We start from the raw sequence: 20,392 nt of genomic DNA, 5'->3' as shown, positions 1-20,392 counted from the left end.
CCCACGGCATTTTGCCAGTGCTCAGTAAATTTGTGTCCGGTGAAGGAACGAACGAATACTGAGACCCAGGACTGCGGGCGGGAAGTCTCTGGGCTGCTGGAGGCTCCTTCCTCGTGAGAGCTGGAGCCGGGAAAGGTGTTCGGAGTGCGGGGAGTGTTCTCGCAAGGCTCACGAGTCTCCAAGAGGACTCTCGAGGAACTACATTTCCCATGAAGCTCTGGGATCAGTAGGGCCGCAGGTGCTGACGGGAAGGGCATACGTGCCAGAAGCCTGGGCCGGTACCCCGAGGATGGCGGTTCAGAAAGGTGGGCTGCGGACTGGGGTGCTGACGGGAACGTGGGGGTCGGTTGCGTCGCGGGGATCTTTCCCGACCTGATATGCCAGGTGGGACCCAGGCTTGTGACTCTGTGGAAAGACGGATGGGCTTTGGAGAGAGGAGGGGGGACCTGCGATAGGGATTGAGTCATTATTTCAGAGCTCGCAGGAGGGTCTTGAGGGGAGGAGCCGCGCGCGGGTCACTTCGAAACGGCGTGTCCTGTAATAGGTTCCTCCCGCTCCCTCCCCGTCCCTCCACGCAACTATTTTCCTCACGTCTGCGGAGAAGCCTTACTGTCCGCTTTACAGATGGGAACATCTCACCTGCGGAGAAGGGTCCCAACAACCTACAGACCCCTTATTTGACTTTGTCCCCCAGACAGAACCCTCAGCCCGTGTCTAGTTTTCCCAAGACCGTAGGGTCAGGCCTCAGGAGTGGAGTGGAAGCTGACCCACTGTTTCTGCTCCCCTGTCCCCAGTATTCCCACTTTCCTGTACGGTGCAGCACTATGCCTGGGGGAAGATGGGTTCCAGCAGTGAAGTGGCTCGGCTGCTGGCCAGCAGTGACCCACAGGCCCAGATCTCGGAGGACAAGCCATATGCGGAGGTGAGACCCGGGTTGTATTTCACCTTATATATTTTTTTTTAATTTTATTTATTTATTAGAGAGCGCAGAGTGTGAGAGAGCAGGGGTTGGGAGGGGCAGAAGAAGAGAAGCCTGGCTCCTTGCTGAGTAGGGAGCCCAAGGCAAGACTCCATCCCAGGCAATGACAGAGCCCCTGTATTTCACTTTAACAGCAGGTGAGCCTGCTGTATTTCAGGAACCCTTGTATTTCACTTTAACAGCAGGTGAGACCAAGGGATTTCTCCATTCAGAGGGCCTGGGGTAAATCATGTGGATCAGCTGGGAGAGGGAAGCAGCAAAGAGGGAGGAGGCTATTCTTGGCTCTTCAGATCCCAGAAAGTGATGAATCCAGATGGCAGCCCCAAAAGAAGAGAGTTTTTGTCATCATAGGCTGAGATTTCTGGTACCCTCTCCCCGCCCCCCACCCTAAGAACTCTCAGCACTTACTGAATTTTAATTTAACCCTCTTGGACAATTAAAAGTTTTACTTTGACTAGCTTTTACATTTTAATAGCCCAATATATGTATTTTTCTTGCTCATTTAGGTGCGATAAAGCCAAAGCATAGTAAGGCCTCCACTTTTGAGATTGGAATAAGTGAATGTTGACACTTCCCATAGCCATCTGAGAGAGCTTTTTTTTTTTTTTTTAAGATTTTTTATTTATTTATTTGACAGAGATCACAGGTAGGTAGAGAGACTGGCAGAGAGAGAGAGAGAGAGAGGGAAGCAGGCTCCCTGCTGAGCAGAGAGCCCGATGCGGGACTCGATCCCAGGACCCCGAGATCATGACCTGAGCCGAAGGCAGCGGCTTAACCCACTGAGCCACCCAGGCGCCCCCTGAGAGAACTTTTTAGTGACCTTGACAGTGCAGGTGTCATTCTCATTGGACAGATGAGAACATTGAGACCGACTGACTAGAACTAACTAGCCCAGGCCTCCACATCTGGTTGCAGGCAGAGCCTGAACTGGGTCTCTGCACTACTGGTGTCGTGGGGTCTGCTGCTTTCTTATATGCCTGTGATGGCATGTGCATTTATACCCAGGCCCGGGAGACTCCACTCAGGATTCAGGTTGGTGGTGCCAGGTTCTTCCTCTTTCCCTTTCAAGTTTCCTGTTTTTCCAGTTGTGGATGGGGTCCCACCCCCGGGGAGATGCCAAGATCCTCGACAATCGCATCTCACAGAAGACCCTAGGCCAGTGGATCTCTGAGAACCAGGACTGCTTGGGCTCAAAGGTCAAGGAGACTTTTAATGGCAAGCTGCCCTTCCTCTTCAAAGTACTCTCGGTTGAAACAGCGCTGTCCATCCAGGCACACCCTAACAAGGTATAGGACCGGAGTGGGGTGCAGAGGTCAAGGTACAGCAGAACTCATGTCAAGGCCCTCCCCCTACTTTTACTGCTGCGTTTTACTCCACCCACGCTGCACTCCAGCCCAAAGCTAAATCCAGGCCTAATGACTCCCAATTTAGCTCTGGAAGGCTGGATGCTGGTGACACAGGTTGGCAGCTAAGTCTGAGTGGACAGCTGACCAGCCCGTGTCAAAGAGCTGCTCCATGCCCTTCCCTGGGTTCCCCTCATGCAACCAGGACTATTCATATCTGCTGTTTTCCCTGCTGGCTCTCTAGGAGAGTTCACCTTCCAGAGCAGGGAAGTCATCCTAGCTGCTGCCTCAGCTCCTAGGCACTTATCTGTCCAAACTTCTCATTTCTAGAGGGCAGAGTAAGACCCAGGAAGACAGGGATATAGCCAGAGTCACACTGCTTGTTCATGTCCGAGCTTGGCTTGGTGTTTGGGCTTCCTGATTTCCAGTCCAGGCCTCTTAAAGTTTCCCCCAGATTTGGCCTGTGTTCCTGCCCTGGTTTGAGTGAACCCTGAGTTTCTACATTATGCCCTGACTGGGCTCATTGCTGAAAGTATGAAGCCAACTGCTGTCTGGCGACTGGGGAGGGTAGAGAGCAAGGGTCGGGTGGGACTAGTGTCCTGCTAGGTGATGACTGCACCTTGACCATCCTTCTCTTCCCCTGGCCACCCCACAGGAGCTGGCAGAGAAACTGCATCTGCAGGCTCCACAGCACTATCCTGATGCCAACCATAAGCCAGAGATGGCCATTGCCCTCACCTCCTTCCAGGGTTTGTGTGGCTTCCGGCCCATTGAGGAAATTGTGACATTTCTGACAAGTAAGGTTGGGCAAAATGCTAGAACGTGCATACTGGGCCTACGATGCATGGGCAACCCCAGGCAGAGCTGGAACAGTGGCAGAGAACAGAGGCTAAGTGTCACAGGATGTGAGGGGCTGGTTGGCCCGATGAATTCTTGAGGGGTGGGTCTGTGAGACCAGGTTCAGGTGTGCTTGCTGAGGCTGGCGCTGAGCAGTCGGTTTTCACTTCCGAGTTTGCTTAGCACTGTGTGGCTCCTTGTTGAGGGATGGGATGGGGAGGCCTCCTCAGACTTCCTGCTTCTTCGGGTTCCATCTTGTTGGTCCTGACATGGGCTCTGGCCTGGCCTTCCTACAGAGGTGCCTGAGTTCCAGTTTCTGATTGGAGATAACGCAGCAGCACAGCTGAAGCAGAGCTCAAACAGTGACTCCCAGTCAGCGTCCTCAGCTCTGCAGAGCTGTTTCTCCCACCTGATGAAGAGTGAGAAGAAGGTGGTAGCGGAGCAGCTCAACCTGTTGGTGAAGCGGATCTCCCAGCAAGGTGGGTGTGGTGGTCCTGGGTGCAGTGCCGTGTCCTGCCTGGCCCCAGCGCAGACACTAGTCCATGGAGCTTTGGCTCAAGTAGAACACCAAAATGGGCCTTAGATGACTTAGATGGGCTGTTAGCATTGGGCATTTCTTTCCGTCATTGTGGAGCAGGGCCCTCGGCTGAGTGCTGCTTCCTAACTGGCTCTAGAGGGCTGGAGACAGATGGGCCTGGACGACTGTTAGGAGGTATTACCACCTAGGCATTCTAAGACGTACCTGGGGCCTACAGTTGCTCCCTGTGGCTGGGTTTGTACTTTGGGGCTAGAGAGCAGGAAGGAGACAAGGGATTCCTCATCTCCTTTTCTTGGAAGGCCTGAAGCCCAGAACTTTCAATCAGTAGATCTTTCCTTTTTGTGTGTGCGCGCGCGCGTGCGCGCGTGTGTGTGTGTGTGTGTGTGTACACATATACATACACACATTTCCTTAAATACCTGCTCTGTGCCCAACCTTGTGCTAACTAAGGAGAGTTCAGGAAATGACTGTGATGGGTGTGGTTGTCACATTTGCATGGGAAATCAACGCAAGCAGTATAAACCAAGGCAGGAAGGGCTCTGGCTGTGAGCTTATGGGGTGTACGTGATGAGGCCCTGTCCCCTTCTCTAGGAGTCCCCGGAGCTCTTCTGGTTCTCTCTCTGCACATTTCGCCTGCTACCTCTGAGCCATAGAGAGCTATTTTATCCAAGCATATCCTTTGTTTTCTTTTGTTTGTTTGTTTGTTTGTTTCGTTTAGTTTTTGGTGTTGTCTCTGCTTCCATGCCTCCCCTTTGGGGCTTCTTGCACTCTCGACAGAACAGATTACTCTTGCCGGGAGCTCCCAGAACCCCTTGTTTCTAGCACCTGTGGGTCTGTATCATTACAGACACACTTGTGACAGCTGGGGTTTTCTCCAGGCTAGGGACTTGGCTCTTTGGTCTTTGTGTGTTTCCAGTACTTAGCACAGAGGTGGTATTCATGTTTTACTGTGAAGACTCAGAACCACCCTCCAATCCAGACCAGCTGGTTTCTTCATTTTGGCACTGACACATTCAGCTTTCATTTACTCATGCCCTCCCCACTTCTCTGCACACTCAAGAAATTTCAGCTCACCTCCCTGCCCTCCCCTCATTTCCAAAGCCTTCCCCCACTACTCTAGCCCAGGCTGAGGACACATTTTTGGTCCTGGGCATATTCTGCCTCTTGCTTTCTGGGGTGACCAACTATCTTGGTTTGCCTGGGACTTAGTGATTTTCTTTTTTTTTTTTTCAATTTATTTAAAAATTATTTTTAATAAACATATAATATATTTTTATCCCCAGGGGTACAGGTCTGAGAATCGCCAGGTTTATACACTTCACAGCACTCACCATAGCACATACCCTCCCCAGGACTTAGTGATTTTCTGAGACACAGTGCTTTCTGGGCTAATAAAGGGAAGGGCCTAGTCTGTCTGGGACAGTTGTTCACCCCATATGGAACTCTTGGGTTATCCCCTAATAGATCAAGTTCTATAGCAGTGGTTCTCAATCAGGGGACACTGGCACTTGTCTAAAGACATATTGTGGGTAGAGGCCAAAGATGCTCTGAAACATCCTACAAAGCAAAGGACAGCCCCCATAACAAAGGATTTTTTTTTTTTTAAAGATGTTATTTGTTTATTTGACAGAGATCACAAGTAGGCAGACAGGCAGAAGCAGGCTCCCCGCTGAGCAGAGAGCCCTATTCGAGGCTTGATCCCAGAACCCTGAGATCATGACCTGAGCCAAAGGCAGAGGCTTAACCCACTGAGCCACCCAGGCGCCCTCTCCACAACAAAGGATTATCTGGCCCCAAACTTTAGCCCTTTCAGTGGCCAGAATAATGCTGGGCATATAGGCAGTCAGAATGGGGAAATAGCATCTGTATGGGCTGGAAGATCAAGGAAGGCGGGCCCCCAAAGGGTAGGGATGTGGCTGGGAGAACACACCCACCTGTTTCTGGATTTCCCTGGGCAGGGACTTCCCCAGGACTTTATGGCCAGGGTGGGGCTGTGAACACCACTGAGAGTTCCTAAGTGGCCTTGGGGTGCTCTGTGACCGTCAGTGGCTGCTGGAAACAATATGGAAGACATCTATGGGGAGCTCTTACTGCAGCTGCACCAGCAGTATCCTGGTGATATTGGATGCTTTGCCATCTACTTCCTGAACCTGCTTACCCTGAAGCCGGGAGAGGCCATGTTTCTGGAGGCTAATGTGCCCCATGCCTACCTGAAAGGAGGTGAGCCACACTTGGTTTTTTTAAAAGATTTTATTTATTTGACAGATCACAAGTAGGCAGAGAGGCAGGTGGGGTTGGGGAGTTGCGGGGAGTGGAGCAGGCTCCCTGCTGAGCAGAGAGCCTGATGCAGGACCCGATCCCAGGACTCTGGGATCATGACCTGAGCTGAAGACAGGGGCTTTAACCCACTGAGCCACCCAGGTGCCCCTAAGATTTCATTTTTAAGTAATCTCTGTACCCAGCGTGGGGCTTGCATTCACAACCTGAAGATCAACAAGAGCCGCATGCTCCACTGACTGAGGTAGCCAGGTGCCCCAAGGTGAGCCATGTTTTAGCAGCGAGCCCTATTATCAAGCCTTGCTTCCTCATTTAGATAAAAGGGGTGGGGGGAGGTCAAAGAGAGACCTTTAAGGTCCCACCAGGTCTGACCTAGGCTTCCTGGGATGGGCTGGGTAGTGGCCAGTAGGGATGAAGAATGCCAGCTTAGTGCTGGACACTGCTTGAGTCTTCACACGGACCTGTGAGGTCACGATACTCTCCTGCTACCCCGTCTGCATGTGTGGGAACAATCTGAACCCAGGCTACATTGGATCAAGGCTGTTGTTCTTTGCCCTGCATCACCTTTGCCTGTCTGTCCTATCTATCCAGAAATTTTTGTGAGAAAATATATTTCCACAGAAAGGTGTCACATTTTGACTATTGGCTATTTATCTACTCACGGATAGGATTCTGTGGTAGAATAGTCTGGGGAAGGTTGGGGCTCCCCCAGGGGCTAACATGACGTGACCTACCGCCTGTTCTTGGTATCTTAGCCCATTCTCCTGATGGTGCAGTTCACACATTTTTGCATAACTGCAGGGGGGTTCATGGCCCTCAGGTTGGGAGGCCCAGCCCTGGTGAGCCAAACTCCAAGACATCCTTCATCAGGTTAGCACATGACAACTATCTGTCCCCAGACTGTGTGGAGTGCATGGCGTGTTCAGACAACACAGTTCGTGCTGGCCTGACACCCAAGTTCATTGATGTGCCAACCCTATGTGAGATGCTCAGCTATATCCCCAGCAAGGACAGGCTCTTTCTTCCAACTCGGAGTCAGGAAGACCCCTACCTCTCTATCTACGACCCCCCTGTGCCAGACTTCACTGTCATGAAAATTGAGGTGAGTGGAGGGTGGTGGTGGCTATGGGGAGTATCTTTCATATGGCATGAAAAAGCCTGGCAAGGGCCACAGTGCGGAGTACACCTGGGGCAGTGTTCCCTTTCCTTTAAGCACACTTGGATGTTGGGTGTCAGCGGGGGGGAGGAGGGGAGCACACATGACAGCCACAGCCACAGGGCCTGCCCAGTCCTCCTTGTACCAGGAACCAGACATGGGCCTCCATGCTGACAAGAGCCTGAACAGTGGGGGAGGTGGTGGCCATGTTCTCCCTCTTGCTGCCCCTGAGATTGTCCTGGGCCTCCCCCTTGCAAGCTGACAGGCACAGAAAACGAGCTGCACCATCCCGTTGTTTCTTCCTGCCCAGGTCCCCGGCTCCGTCACTGAATACAAAGTCTTGGCAGTGGACTCTGCCAGCATCCTACTGGTGGTCCAGGGGAGAGTGACAGCCAGCAGTCCTACAGCCCAGACGCCAATCCCTTTGCAGCGTGGTGGGGTGCTTTTCATTGGGGCCAATGAGAGCGTCTCACTGAAGCTCACTGTGCCCGATGACCTACTGATGTTCCGTGCCTGCTGCCTGCTGTAGAGGCCACAGCCTTCCTGGCTCTCCGACAGTTACTCTAAGTCCTTGCCAGCCTCTCCTCAGGCCCAGCTCCAACCCCGTCCCTGCCCTGGACTTGGGTATGCCCTTAAGAGCGGGGGTAGAGTAGTGAGCTTGAAAGTAGTAACTCCAGAGCAAGCCTTGGACAAACCATTCTTCTACTGGGAGGAGGGCCCTGGTGAGGACTCTGACCTGAAACTCCGCTTGTATTCTCACAGTACCCGAGCCAGGCTCTCCTCAAGGCAGGAGGCGGCAGCTCTGTTCACAGCATTAGGCAGCTGGAAAAATCTATACTTTGTTCAGCATCACTACCAGCAAGAGGGTAGGTAGTTAATTTCTAAGAACAGGGTTCTGGCCCTGGGACTGCCCACTTCCTCAGCTGCAAAGGAGAGGAAAGAATAGGCCTGTGGACTAATACTATTCATTGTCACCCTCTGGCTCTGTCAAAGCAATTAAAGGATCACTTGTGTTGAGGCTGTAAGAGCAGTCAGCCTTCAGCGTTCCAGTCCTTGAAGTGGGCTGATCGAGCCTTTCCGGGATTGGACGTCCAGTTTTTGCTTTAATTCCTGCTTCCAACAGCTCCCAAGGTGAGTGTGTATGGAGCCCTTTAATAGGAACATATGGGAGGGGCAGCCCGCTTCAGCCTTAGTGGCAGAGCTTGCAGATGACCTCAGGTCCTGAAGACATGGAAGGTGAATCTAAAGATAGGTAGTGCAAGATTCCTTGTTTTCGCTTGGCCTCAGGAAAGGCATCAGCCCACCAAGGCCAGCAGGCTGGCTCAACGCTTTCAGGCTACAGTAGCAAAATGGAACACACACAGACTGTATGCCTGCACAGCCAAAGTAGTGACTGGCCCTCCACAGAGAAAAGTTTATCAGTCACTTCTCTAGAACACGCTCAGTTGCTGTACACTGGGGATTCAGGGACAGGGTGATCCCATTTGTGTTGTGAAGAGAAACCTAGCTAGTTTTTCTAACCTGGCGGGAAGTGTACAGAACATCATGTCCCCATGCTTACCCTCTAGACATGGATACGCCTCTGCAGGAGGTGGTGCAGCTGTCTGAGGTCCTGTCACCTCAGACTAAGCAGACCCCCAGGCTGTTCAGGCCTTCCTGCAGAATAAGGGTTCCAATTGGCACAAAAGGATCCTTATGGGTGGTTGCCCATACTAGACCCCCTGCACAAGGGAAATTTAGGCAAGTACATTCAGAAAAGTTCTGGCCAATTTGTTGAGGGTTTTTTTCTGGCCTCCAGATTTTCTTCAGCTAAAAACAAAAGATGACCTCACAAAAGGGTCTGCCAAAAGGAACACCATCTGGAGAGAAGTGCTGTGCAAAGTCCTGCTTCCTCCAATGGTGCTGGTCTGACAATGGTGCCCACCAGGAACAGCAGGGAGAAGGCGGGCTTAGGAAGAATGGCCACAACTGGGGCTGTGAGGGTCATTTCACAATTCAGAGGGCTGTAGTCTAGGCCTTGCTTTAAAATCCTATGGAACACAGACACAGCTCAATTAGCATGATTGTATTTATTCTTAAAAACTTCCAGAGCTGTAGAAGCCTAAGCCAAGAGTTCGTAGAGTACTCTGTAAACACCATAAACATATTCCTCTGTGAGGTTAACTGCAAGTACACCCCTCTCCCCCCAGGACACTGTCACCTGCAGATTACCCAGCTCTCTGAATTAAGGCAGTTTGGCTGTAGGCACCTTGGTGCCTTTACTGGTGACATTTTAGCCTGGGACCTCTGGCCCCAAACAACAGACCATTTCTACCCTGCCTAGCGGCCCTGTTCTGCAACTTACCCCACAAAGATAATGTCTTCCACATGGAGTCAACCAGTTCTGGAATATCATCCAGGAACAGATTCAAATACATCCATGTTGACTTAAGTAATAACCATCTGGAGGGCCTTGGTCTTGGGGTCCTGCTGCCACCCTCCCCCACAGCTGCTGCTAACTAATTCTGTTCTAACCAACTTCCCCACACAAATGTGGCCCCACTGGGCTTCCTGCCACCACCACCGTCTCTCCATACTGCCCTGCATCTGTGCCCTCTCTTCATGTGCACTCTGGCACCTCCAAAGAAACCATGACAGCCTGAAGACAGTCTCTGTGGAGCTGCCCTTGGCTCCTCCTATCTTCAGATGCCTGCAGGCATGAGCGCCAAGGGCTCAGCACATGAGGCACCTGTGTGGCACTGTAGAGTCCCAGTCCTGAAACCGTCTGCATCCCCAATTCCCCAGACCCCAAAGTGCCTGAAGTGGCCTCCATCCCATTTCCCACCTGCTGTGATGCTACTAGATGAGAAAATGCTAACCACAGCCCTCTGTACCATGTATTCTTCTCAACTTTCTATGATTTGACAGAAGCACCAAGATAGAGGCCAATCAAGCACTGACAGGTTACCCTCATCATCTGACCTCAGCCTTCCAATCACCTCATGGTGGTAGAACAAGAGTCCGTGTCAGCCCTCATTTCTCTAGATGCTGCAGGACATTGAATAAATCACCAGATCAGGCACTTCCTGTGTAGCACCCACACCCCAATCCTGACTACCACGCCCCTTGGGCTGGGAGCCATGTCCACTCTCCTTCAGTTCTCACCACAGCTCTAGATGAGCTGTGCCTCCTCCGCCCCCAAAAAGAACCACTGAAAAATCTAGAGAGGACTGGTAGAGCAAGAGATACCATCTGGGATGGGGGTGTGATCACTGGGGGAGATTATGCCTGTCTCAGCTGTGCTCACACAGGGCTGAGGCTGGGGTGCCCCAGAGGTTTACTGTAAAGCCCAATCCTCCATATCTAAGGGGAGGCCCTCTGCAATGGCCGATATCTCCTCAAGCAGGGGCCCAGGGAGCCAGCACGCATCCCTCCCCCACATCCTGTGAGCCTCTGCCCACCTCAAAGCCCCACCCAGCCAGGCCAGAAAACTTCTCACCCATTGCTATTCTCAAGTTTCAGAAGCTAAATATGAAGGCACCTGACAGATCCCTGCCACTCCCTCTGCTGGTCACCCACACCTGCAGGCTTCCCAGCGAGCTCCAGTCCTTTCACCCAACCGTGACACTCAAAAGACTGGATGTTGAACTAACGAAGACAGGAGAAGAAAGACAAATAAATAAATAGGTACATAGCGGAGCAATTTTTCTCCAACTAGGGGTGGGCTGACCACAGTCATTAAACCCACCCAGACAGTTTAAGCCAGTTGGGGATGGTCCAGGTCCAGGGATTCTGGAAGCCTTGATCCTGCTGTGTCATCAAGCAGCGTGCTGTGTTCCCTGCCAAAGTCAAACAGGTGCAAGGGGAAGAAGGCCAAAGGGCCTTGCTTTATGCTTTCTTGAGGGCCTCATAATGGAGCCAGGAAGACCGAGCATTGTGGAATTTCTTAAAACTGGTCCCAAATAGTTCAGCTATTTTTTTCAAAGGCTCCCAGCTGCAAGCCATAAAGTGCTATTTTCTGCTTCCATACACCACCATCCAACAGCGCCAGGGCACAAAAGCTCTCTCTCTCTCTCTCCACAGAGTAGGACAAATACCAGTCAAGATGTCTGAAAGATTTCCTTAGCCAACTTTGTCACCACAAGAATCAGAATTCCTCTGTTCCTGCCCTTATTAAAGTGGTTTTTCCAAACTCTAACAGCAGAGGAAAACTGCAGAATTCCACCTATCACCCTATGGTCCAGATGGGGGCCTCTGGCCTTAGAAGCACCATAGAAGGCGTTAGCTGCAGGTCATTGACCTTCCAAGAGGGTCAGTGCCTCCAGTGTTTCTGGGGATGACCGCACTCCCCACTGCACTCCGTGACCGAAGAAGGGCCCACAGGGCTCTGCAGGGCACGGTGAGCAGGGTCTGTCTTAGGGGGTTATGTCTACTGGAGAGTACAGGAAGGAGAGTCCCCAGGACAGCACCAGCAGCAGGAGCACGTTGAAGAGGCCATAGGCTTGGGAGGAATGAGGTCCAAGTCTTCATCATCTGGAATCTCATCAAGGTGATACCCATCCTGGAGCAGCTGCCGGCTCACATCCTGGTTCACCTGCTAAGAACAGAAGAGGAGAGAACTATAAGCCACACGGCAAAGCAGAAATGACTGCTGCCTTAAAGGCAGACCTACACGCCCTTACCGGAGCTTGCTGTCCATGCTCCACCCTCAGGCCAACTCCATGCATCGCTGGACAACATGGGGAAGTGTCCCCACCCAGCACTGAGGGGCCCCAAGCAGCCTGAGCCAGCACCGTCCTGGCTGCTGTGTCATTAACCCCCAGGGGAGCTGTTCTCACTGAAGAATCCTAAGGCATCTGATGTAAATATCAGATTCCAGTTTATGTTTGAAAGTCAACAGCCTGACCATTCAGAACGACTGGTCCCTGTGAACCCTGAGGAATATGGGACAGTGATAGCAGAACAATGGGGGAGAAGATGAGTTACACAGGGTAAGGGTGGTGAGCAGCTTCATCCCCACTGCTGGTTAAACGCGTTAGCCTTTATGCCAGCAAAGCTTTGTTCTCTGCAAAGTGGAACCTGTCAGCCTTGCTTCACCAGTTCCACTGAGCAGAAGGAAATGGAGATCAGGAATAGTGTAGGACTTTCTCTGGCTCTTGGCTAATTTTTCTTTTCTTAGTTTAGTCTTAGATACCCAGATATTCAAGGAGGATGTAATTTACAAACTGCTTCTATTCTCTTTGGCAAAAACTCGAGGGGTGGCCAAGGGTTTCTAGAACAAGGAAAACACCAGTGGCGTTCAGTCATGTCTCAAGCACTCTGCCTCTATCTAAGGCAGTCAGCTGCACATGCCACACATCTTTCCATCCCTATGTCTCTGGGACCGTCACTCTGGAAATGTGTGCAAAAGGCCAGCCCACTGGTATCTCAGTCTGAATTCCCACTGAGGGAACAACTGAAGGAACATTGTTTGGCCTGAAGAAAAGCTTGGTGGATGGCCGCCATGGGAGGGATAGGAATGTTGATCACAAATAAAAGGCAATCAAAGGAAGGGACACTGGAATTACTGGGTGATACTGGAGGGCAGGCTTAGGACCACTGACTCTATCCTCTAGGAGACACTTCAAATTAATAAGAATTCTTAAAGAGCTACCTGAAGAAGGAATTTGTGTGTGTTTGTGTCTGTGTGTTGGAGGGAAAGCAGGCAGCAAGGCTTCCTGGAGAGAGTTAAGTACTCAGTTACAAGAAGCATTCAAGCAAGCAGAGGCTGGTAAACACTTAGGTGGGATTTCTCACAAGGATTCCTTTTCTAAATGGTTGCCTGGGCTAGAAGACTTGTGAGGTCCTTTGAGCCCTAAAGATCTATGGTCTCTTGGATTTTCAACAACTTTCCTCAGACACCTATACCTCGGCTGGGGGAGTAAGGCAGAAGAGAAGATTGGAGAACAGACCGGAAGTCTGGCACAGTGCTGTGCACACAGCAGGCACAAGACAAGCATTTGGCAGTGGCGGTGACGCTGCCTGCAGCCTGGCCCCGTGCAGAAAGGCGCTCTGGACTTGCCTCTGCAGAGGAATACCCGGAGGAATATCTGGATTCCAGCTCCCCATCACTAGGAGAAGAGGAAAACAGTCAGTTCAGGGGGATGCCTGTGGAGCTCAGCTGAAAATAACGAGGTGGAGAGCATGCAAGGGGGTCCTGAGGACTTGTGAAACAAAGACCATCACAGAACTCAAGCCCAGAATCCGTCCTGAGTACCACAGGCTCTTTCCATTGGCTCCAGCAGGGACAGGGTCACTGTCACAAACAATGAAGCTGTAAAAGGGGAGGATGATTCCCCCACACAAGGTTAGTGCTCCAAATCGAAGGGCAGCATGAGCACCTGAGCCCTCTAACCCAGCTATCCTGGGTAGGGATAAGGCCCTGAAGAAGACTGCTCTGGAACATGCATGAAGGGTCTTGGGCGAGATCTGCAATTTTACCCAAGTCACTCCCCAAGGGATATTTTCAAGGAGACCACTCACCTGTCAGAGTCGAGGGACACCAGGTTTTCATCTGGATTCTGACTAAGGGCAGTATAGCCCTTGTTAAACTTCACTGACCTGAGGGTAGACAGGGAAGAGACCAAGCATAGATGAAGCAACAGTTCACAGAGAAAGCCAAAGTCCTTGCCCTTATGGAAAAAGGACTGACTGTAGTACGCCTGTCTGGCCTTCCTGTCACACAGCCACTGCAGCCTGCCCTGTATGGGCCTGCGGCCTGCCTGGCCTGCCTGCCCTGTATCCGGCGGCAGCGGCTGGGAATATGCACTTCCCCACACCACTCCCCCTACTGCTCCTGAGGAAAGGCACACCTACTCCTCCCAGTAGAAGGAAAACTCCCCCACTTCAGCTTAGTTTAACACAGAACAGAAAAACTGCAAGTCCTGGGGGCAAATCTCTTCTCGAGTTTGAGCTCTTACCTAGAAGAGGCTCTGGGAAAGGTCTCGCTCAGCCCTCAGACTTTACCATTCTGTTGAAAAAGAAATACAGCACTGGCTGTTCCCACACTGCTTTCTAATTTCACTCCTAGCGAACCCAGCCACTGTGCTGCTCCCAGACAATGATCCTATGCACTAACAAAACTGTTATTCCAAAGCCCTTTTCTTGACATCCTTACATCCTTAAAGGGAAAAAAAAGGTCATTTCTCTTCCCATTTTAAAATAGTGAAAAAGACGGGTTGGCGTCAGGTGAATCACTAGCTCGGTCTTAAAACGGGAGAACTGTCTCCCAGCCTGAGGACCAAGGCCTTTTCTGGAAACTGCTTGCACAGAGGAGGTGGCGCCTGCTGAGACCTTTTCGCTGAAGAGTCGGGGCGGTTCGCCGAGGCCCCCAGCATGCCTTTTCTTCGAAGAACAGCCTTGGCCAGATCCCGATGCTTCTCTGGAAGTCAAAGGGCCCGGGTCAGGGGGGGGCTCTTCCCCACTCCGCCGTGTCTCCCAAAATGCCAGGAGCCCGCTTTCTCCGAAGAGATTTTCGGGGACGGGACGGGCTGCAGCTTCCCCCTCCGGGGTCGCCCCGGCGGGACTCCACAGCCTGCCCGGGGAACCAGGTAGCCCGCCCAGGCAGAGACACCCCCCACCGGGCCGCACTCACGCAGCTTGGCCTGAATGGAAGGCGCACGCGTCACCATGTACGGCCCCCTCTTCTCCACAACCGCCGGGAGCCGCTCCCCCAGTCGGGGGACTCCACTGCCGCTTCGCCCGAAAGGCAGCCCCGTAGCTCCCGCTGCGCAGTCCAGGGTCCCGGTGGGGCGCGGTCCCGGGGTAGACATCCATACCCCGGGCCCGCTGGGATCCGCGGTCGCCATGCCCTGGCCACGGCCCGCCGCGACGCAGAACCCCGCCTCTTGGCTTACGCGTCGTGGGCAGGGAGGGAGGCGGTCTTTTCTGATAAAGATGGCGGCGCGCAGGCGTGGGCCGTGTCCGCCTAAGCTTTCCGGGCCCGCCTGCAGAGGGGAAGGCACAATTGTTCCGCACTCCCGGGGGCGGGGCACTTTCAGTTCCGGCTTTTGAGAGACGCTGCGGTAGTTGCAGTCGGCCGGAACCTGGGCATGTCGAAGGCAGTTTGGTGTCCAGTGGAAAGAAAATATCGATATTTATGCAGGGCCGTGGCTGCGCGCGCGCTGGGCGAATCCCTTTACCCTCTGGCGCGCACACGCTCTCCGCAGTGTCTCCGAGTGGGTCATCTAGTCACATCCCGAGCTCCCAAAGGCGAGCCCTGGAGAACCTGGGTTGAACCTAAGAGAGCTGTTACGAAGGAAGGAGAAATTAAGCGCCGTTCTCCAGAAAACGAAACAGGCCGGAGAGGTTCAAGGCCTTTGAGCCCGTCGGACGCTAGAGGCATTGCCTGCACTGGTCCATCTAACATCAAACCCACGTTATTTCCAACACAACTTGGTGCCCGCCTCTCTCTAACCCTCAGTTCAAACATTTTTCTTTTTCCTTTTTTTTGTAAAGAACTTACTTATTTGACAGACAGAGATCACAAGTAGGCAGAGAGGCAGGCAGAGAGAGAGAGGAGGAAGCAGGCTCCCTGCTGAGCAGAGAGCCCGACACAGGACTCCATCCCAGGACCCTGGGATCATGACCCGAGCCAAAGGCAGTGGCTTAACCCACTGAGCCACCCAGGCGCCCCCAGTTCACACATTTTTAAATGGAGCCAATATCACTGCCTGTGGTACAACGAAAATAAGTGCAAAATAGGCTGTGGAAAGAAGGGTGAAAGTGCACTGAGTCTGTGTGTAGTAGGACACAGGGCTGTCATGTCTCTTGACTTCTCCCGCCCCCAAGGGATGTGCTGGTGGCTAGCTGGAAAGAAGTTCCACATCCTTGTAGGAACTGCCAAATCCCAAGAGGCCGCCACAGGCTAATTGATTGGCCTCCACGGAGTAGATCAACAATATGCAATTTTGAGTCCCCAGGGCCACCCAAACAGTAGAGCAGGACTATGCCTTAGGCAGGATAGGGGAAAAAAATTAGCACTGGAGTTTTTGAAAAATCAGAAGGGCAGAAGAATGTTAACTATTTTGGTAGATTCCACTCTTTAAAAACACATTACTTATTTTAGAGAAAGAGCACGAGCAGGAGGAGCAGAGCGAGAGGGAGAGAGAACCCCCAAGCAGACTCCCTGCTGAGCACAAAGTGAGAAGTGGGGCCTATCCCACAACCCTGAGATCATGACCAAGCGGAAAACAAGAGTCCTTTGCCTAATGGACTGTGCCACCCAGGCGCCCGGACCCTTGTTTTAGACGTCCAGAAACAGCAATTTCCCATATGGCTCAACTTAAAAGTAAGCTCCAGGCCTAGTGTGGAGTGCTTTTACCAGGTTGAACTCAGGACCTTGAGACTAAGACCCGAGCTTAGATGAAGACCTGAACTAAAATCAAGACTCCACTGAGCCATCCAGGCGCCCCCATCTGGCTCAACTTTTTATTGAATTCTCATGACTTAACGATGTAGCCGGTTGTGAGTCCTATTAGTAGTTAAACATGGCTGAGACTTGGTCAAATTCACCATTGAAGTGGGAAATGCGGGATTTATTTTTTTTTTCTAAAGATTTTATTTACTTATTTGACACAGAGAGAGAGATCCCAAGTAGGCAGAGAGGCAGGCAGAGAGAAAGGGGGAAGCAGGCTCCCCGCTGAGCGGAGAGCCCGATGCGGGGCTCAATCCCAGGACCCTGGCTGGGATCATGACCTGAGCCGAAGGCAGAGGCTTTAACCCACTGAGCCACCCAGGTGCCCCGGAAATGCGGGATTTAAACCCAGCTCCCTGTGGACTCCGAAGACATGTTTTTCTCATGGCTATGCTGCCTGTTAAACTGATGGGGACTTCACCAGGGGCCAAAGAAAACGTGACTAGAACCCACATGATGTCACAAAATCTCTGGGAACTTTGTAGCAAGACTGTGAAAGCCCTCATTTATGTTCCTCCTGGATCTCCCATCATTAATGCTCAGTTACTGGTTATGTGATTGAACATGTTCTGCCACTTACTGGCCAGGTGTTTAATTTCTTTATATCTCCATTTCTTTCGCAGAGGAATGGGGATAATAGTACCTATCCAACAGAATTGTGATGTTAAATTGTGAAGTACTCTGAATGGCACCTCACATGTAAGAGTTCAAGATATGTAACCTACGGGGGAATATGCAACTCTTACTTTCAGGGTTGTAAATTCAAGCCCCTGGGTGGGTGCAGAGATTACTTAAAAATAAAATCTTAGGAGCGCCTGGGTGGCTCAGTGGGTTGAGCCGCTGCCTTCGGCTCAGGTGGTGATCTCAGGGTCCTGGGATCAAGCCCCACATCAGGCTCTCTGCTCAGCAGGGGGCCTGCTTCCCTTCCTTTAAGGGGTGCCTGGGTGGCTCAGTGGGTGGAGCCTCTGCCTTCGGCTCAGGTCATGATCTCGGGGTCCTGGGATCAAGTCCCACATCAGGTTCTTTGCTCTCCAGGGAGTCTGTTTCTCCCACTGACCTCTCTCCTCTCATACTCTCTCTCTCTCAAATAAATTATACATGTATATATACACATATATATGTGTGTGTGTATATATATATATATAAATGATCTCGGGGTCCTGGGATCCCGATGTATATGTATATATACATATACCTACATATATATGTAGCAATTTTAAAAAATATATATTTTATATATATATATATATAAAACTTTAATGAGTTGTACTGGTCATGCAAGCTTCCTTAAAGATGTCCTTGAGAAAAACATGTACTAGCAGCAGGCCTCTGGTGGAAGGGATGATACATGTCCTTGAAGCCGAGCAGCTGGGGGTGCCCAGCCTGTGCAGGGTGGAATGCCGCCCTGCTTCCCTTTTTCGTTGTCTCCCCTGCCCCAGAGAAAGCCTCCGGTTAAGGTAATCCCTTTAAGTGCGCTTCCAACACTACAAATCCCTGCAGCGGGACAGAAACACCTTACTCTTCTTGGTTACCTGGTTCACCATCTGACTCACATTCCTTCTTGTTTACCTACTAGACATATGGCTATTGTATGACTTTCTCTTCTTCTCCTTTGTTGCTATCTTGTATCTAACAAATAAGGAATTGAGGAGTTGGGGTGACAGTCCTTCCAGCCATCGTCCCCTGCTCCCTCTTCTCTTGCAGCTGACTTTTCCTGCCTCATTCTTCTATTAGGTCTATTAAGGTCTATTAGGGCCCCTCCCCCCTTTTTTTTTTTGAATAGAGAGAGTGTGAATGGGAAGGAGATTCAGAGGGAGAGGGCAAGAAAGAATCTCAAGCAGGCCCCCAGCTCAACGTGGAGCCCAACAGAGGGCTTGATCCCACAACCCTGAGATCATGACCTGTGCTGAAAGCAAGAGTCAAACACTTAACTGAATGCCCACTTTTAAAATCAGAGATTTTGTTTCTCTTTCTTTCCTTTTTTTTCCCCTTTGCTATTGAGTTGTAGGAATTCTTCATATATTTTGGCTATTCACCCATTGTCAGATAAATTATTTGCTAAGATTTCCCTCATTCAATAGGTTCCCTTTTCATTTTGTTGATGGTTTTCTTTGCTGTCCAGCTTTTTAAAAAAGTATGGATTTTTGTTTTGTTTTGAAAGATTTTATTTATTTATGAGAGAGAAGGAGAGCGAGTGAGCACAGGCAGACAGAATGGCAGGCAGAGGCAGAGGGAGAAGCAGGCTCCCTGCGGAGCAAGAAGCCCAACGTGGGACTTGATCCCAGGACGCTGGGATCATGACCTGAGCCAAAGGCAGCTGCTTAACCAACTGAGCCACCCAGGCGTCCCTGTTTTTGTTTTTTTTTTTAATCTTAGAGAGCACCCACATGTGCATGAGCAGGAGGAGGGGCAGAGGGAAAGGGAGAGAATGTCAAGCAGACTCCTTGCAGAGCATGGAGCCTAACACAGGGCTCTATCTCACGATCCTGAGATCATGACCCAAGCCAAAATCAAGAGGCAGATGCCTACTAAGCCACCCAAGCACCTGTTCAGCTTTTTAGTTTGATATAGTTTCACTTATTCTTGCTTTCGTTGCCTTTGGTTTTGGAGTCAGATCCAAAAATCATCAAGACCAGTGTCAAGGAGCTTACCGCCCAAACTTCTAGGAGTTTTATAGTTTCAGGTCTTTAATCCATTTTGAGTTAATTTTTGTGTATGGTGTAAGACAGTACACTGGTTTCATTCTTTTGAGTGTGGCTGTCCAGTTTTCTTAACACCATTTATTGAAGAGACTGTCCTTTCCTCATGGTCTATTTCCTCCTTTGTTGCAAATTAGTTGACCAGATATATATGGGTTTATTTCTGGGCTCTCTATTCTATTGACCTGTAATGTTTTTATTCCAATACCATACTGTTTTGATTACTACAGCTTTGAAATATAGTTTGAAATCAGGGAGCACGATGCCTCCAACTTTGTTCTTTCTCAAGACTGCTTTAGCTATTCAGGGTCTTTTGTGGTTTCATGCAAATTTTAAGATTCTTTGTTCTATTTCTGTGAAAAATGCCATTGGGATCTTGGGAGGGAATGCACTCAATCTATAGATTGCTTATGTACATTTTAACAATATTAATTCTTTTTTTTTTAAAGATTTTATTTATTTATGTGACAGAGAGAGATCACAAGTAGGCAGAGAGGCAGGCAGAGAGAGAGGAAGGGAAGCAGGCTCCCTGCTGAGCAGAGAGCCCGACTCGGGACTCGATCCCAGGACCCTGAGATCATGACCTGAGCCGAAGGCAGTGGTTTAACACACTGAGCCACCCAGGCGCCCCAACAATATTAATTCTTGTAAATCCATGAGCATGGTGTATCTTTCCTTTTGTGTCTTATTCTATTTCTTTCATTAAGTTTTCAGGTTTTCACTTCCTTTATTCCTAGGTTTTTGGGTTTTTTTTTTATTTTTTATTTTTTTATTTTTTTATTATTTTTTTAAAAAATATTTTATTTATTTATTTGACAGAGAGAAATCACAAGTAGACAGAGAGGCAGGCAGAGAGAGAGAGGGAAGCAGGCTCCCTGCTGAGCAGAGAGCCCGACGTGGGACTCGATCCCAGGACCCTGAGATCATGACCTGAGCCGAAGGCAATGGCTTAACCCACTGAGCCACCCAGGCACCCGGGTTTTTTTTTTTTAAAGATTTTTATTTATTGATTTGACAGACAGAGATCACAAGTAGGCAGAGACACAGGCAGAGAGAGAGAGGAAAGCAGGTTCCCTGCTGAGCAGAGAGCCTGATATGGGGCTCAATCCCAGGATCCTGGGATCATGACC

General features: G+C 50.6%; 2 protein-coding genes across 3 annotated transcripts; one reads left to right on the top strand and one right to left on the bottom strand.

Moving 5' to 3' along the window:
• Positions 1-235: 235 nt before the first annotated feature.
• On the top strand, positions 236-8,155 carry MPI (mannose phosphate isomerase). Its single transcript, XM_059371815.1, has 8 exons — positions 236-305; positions 795-922; positions 2,065-2,265; positions 2,978-3,119; positions 3,456-3,638; positions 5,744-5,917; positions 6,874-7,076; positions 7,441-8,155. The coding sequence occupies exons 1-8, from the start codon at positions 290-292 to the stop codon at positions 7,657-7,659; spliced, it is 1,266 nt and encodes a 421-aa protein (XP_059227798.1). The 5' UTR covers positions 236-289; the 3' UTR covers positions 7,660-8,155.
• Positions 8,156-9,180: 1,025 nt separating this feature from the next.
• FAM219B (family with sequence similarity 219 member B) lies at positions 9,181-15,021 on the bottom strand. Of its 2 annotated transcripts, none has more exons than XM_059371816.1 (5): positions 14,743-15,021; positions 14,442-14,529; positions 13,632-13,709; positions 13,171-13,219; positions 9,181-11,706 (listed from the first exon to the last, which is right to left on the bottom strand). In XM_059371816.1, exons 1-5 carry the CDS (start codon positions 14,954-14,956, stop codon positions 11,539-11,541), a joined length of 597 nt encoding a protein of 198 aa, XP_059227799.1. In that variant the 5' UTR covers positions 14,957-15,021; the 3' UTR covers positions 9,181-11,538. The 2 variants fall into 2 exon arrangements, with proteins under 2 accessions (XP_059227799.1, XP_059227800.1); XM_059371817.1 differs by having other exon boundaries at positions 9,181-11,703.
• Positions 15,022-20,392: the final 5,371 nt, after the last annotated feature.

The sequence above is a fragment of the Mustela nigripes genome, chromosome 13 (genome assembly GCF_022355385.1).
Source record: "Mustela nigripes isolate SB6536 chromosome 13, MUSNIG.SB6536, whole genome shotgun sequence".
Taxonomy (NCBI): Eukaryota; Metazoa; Chordata; class Mammalia; order Carnivora; family Mustelidae; genus Mustela; species Mustela nigripes.
Note: the sequence above shows the minus strand (reverse complement) of the source record. Positions and strands in the feature narration are given on the sequence as shown.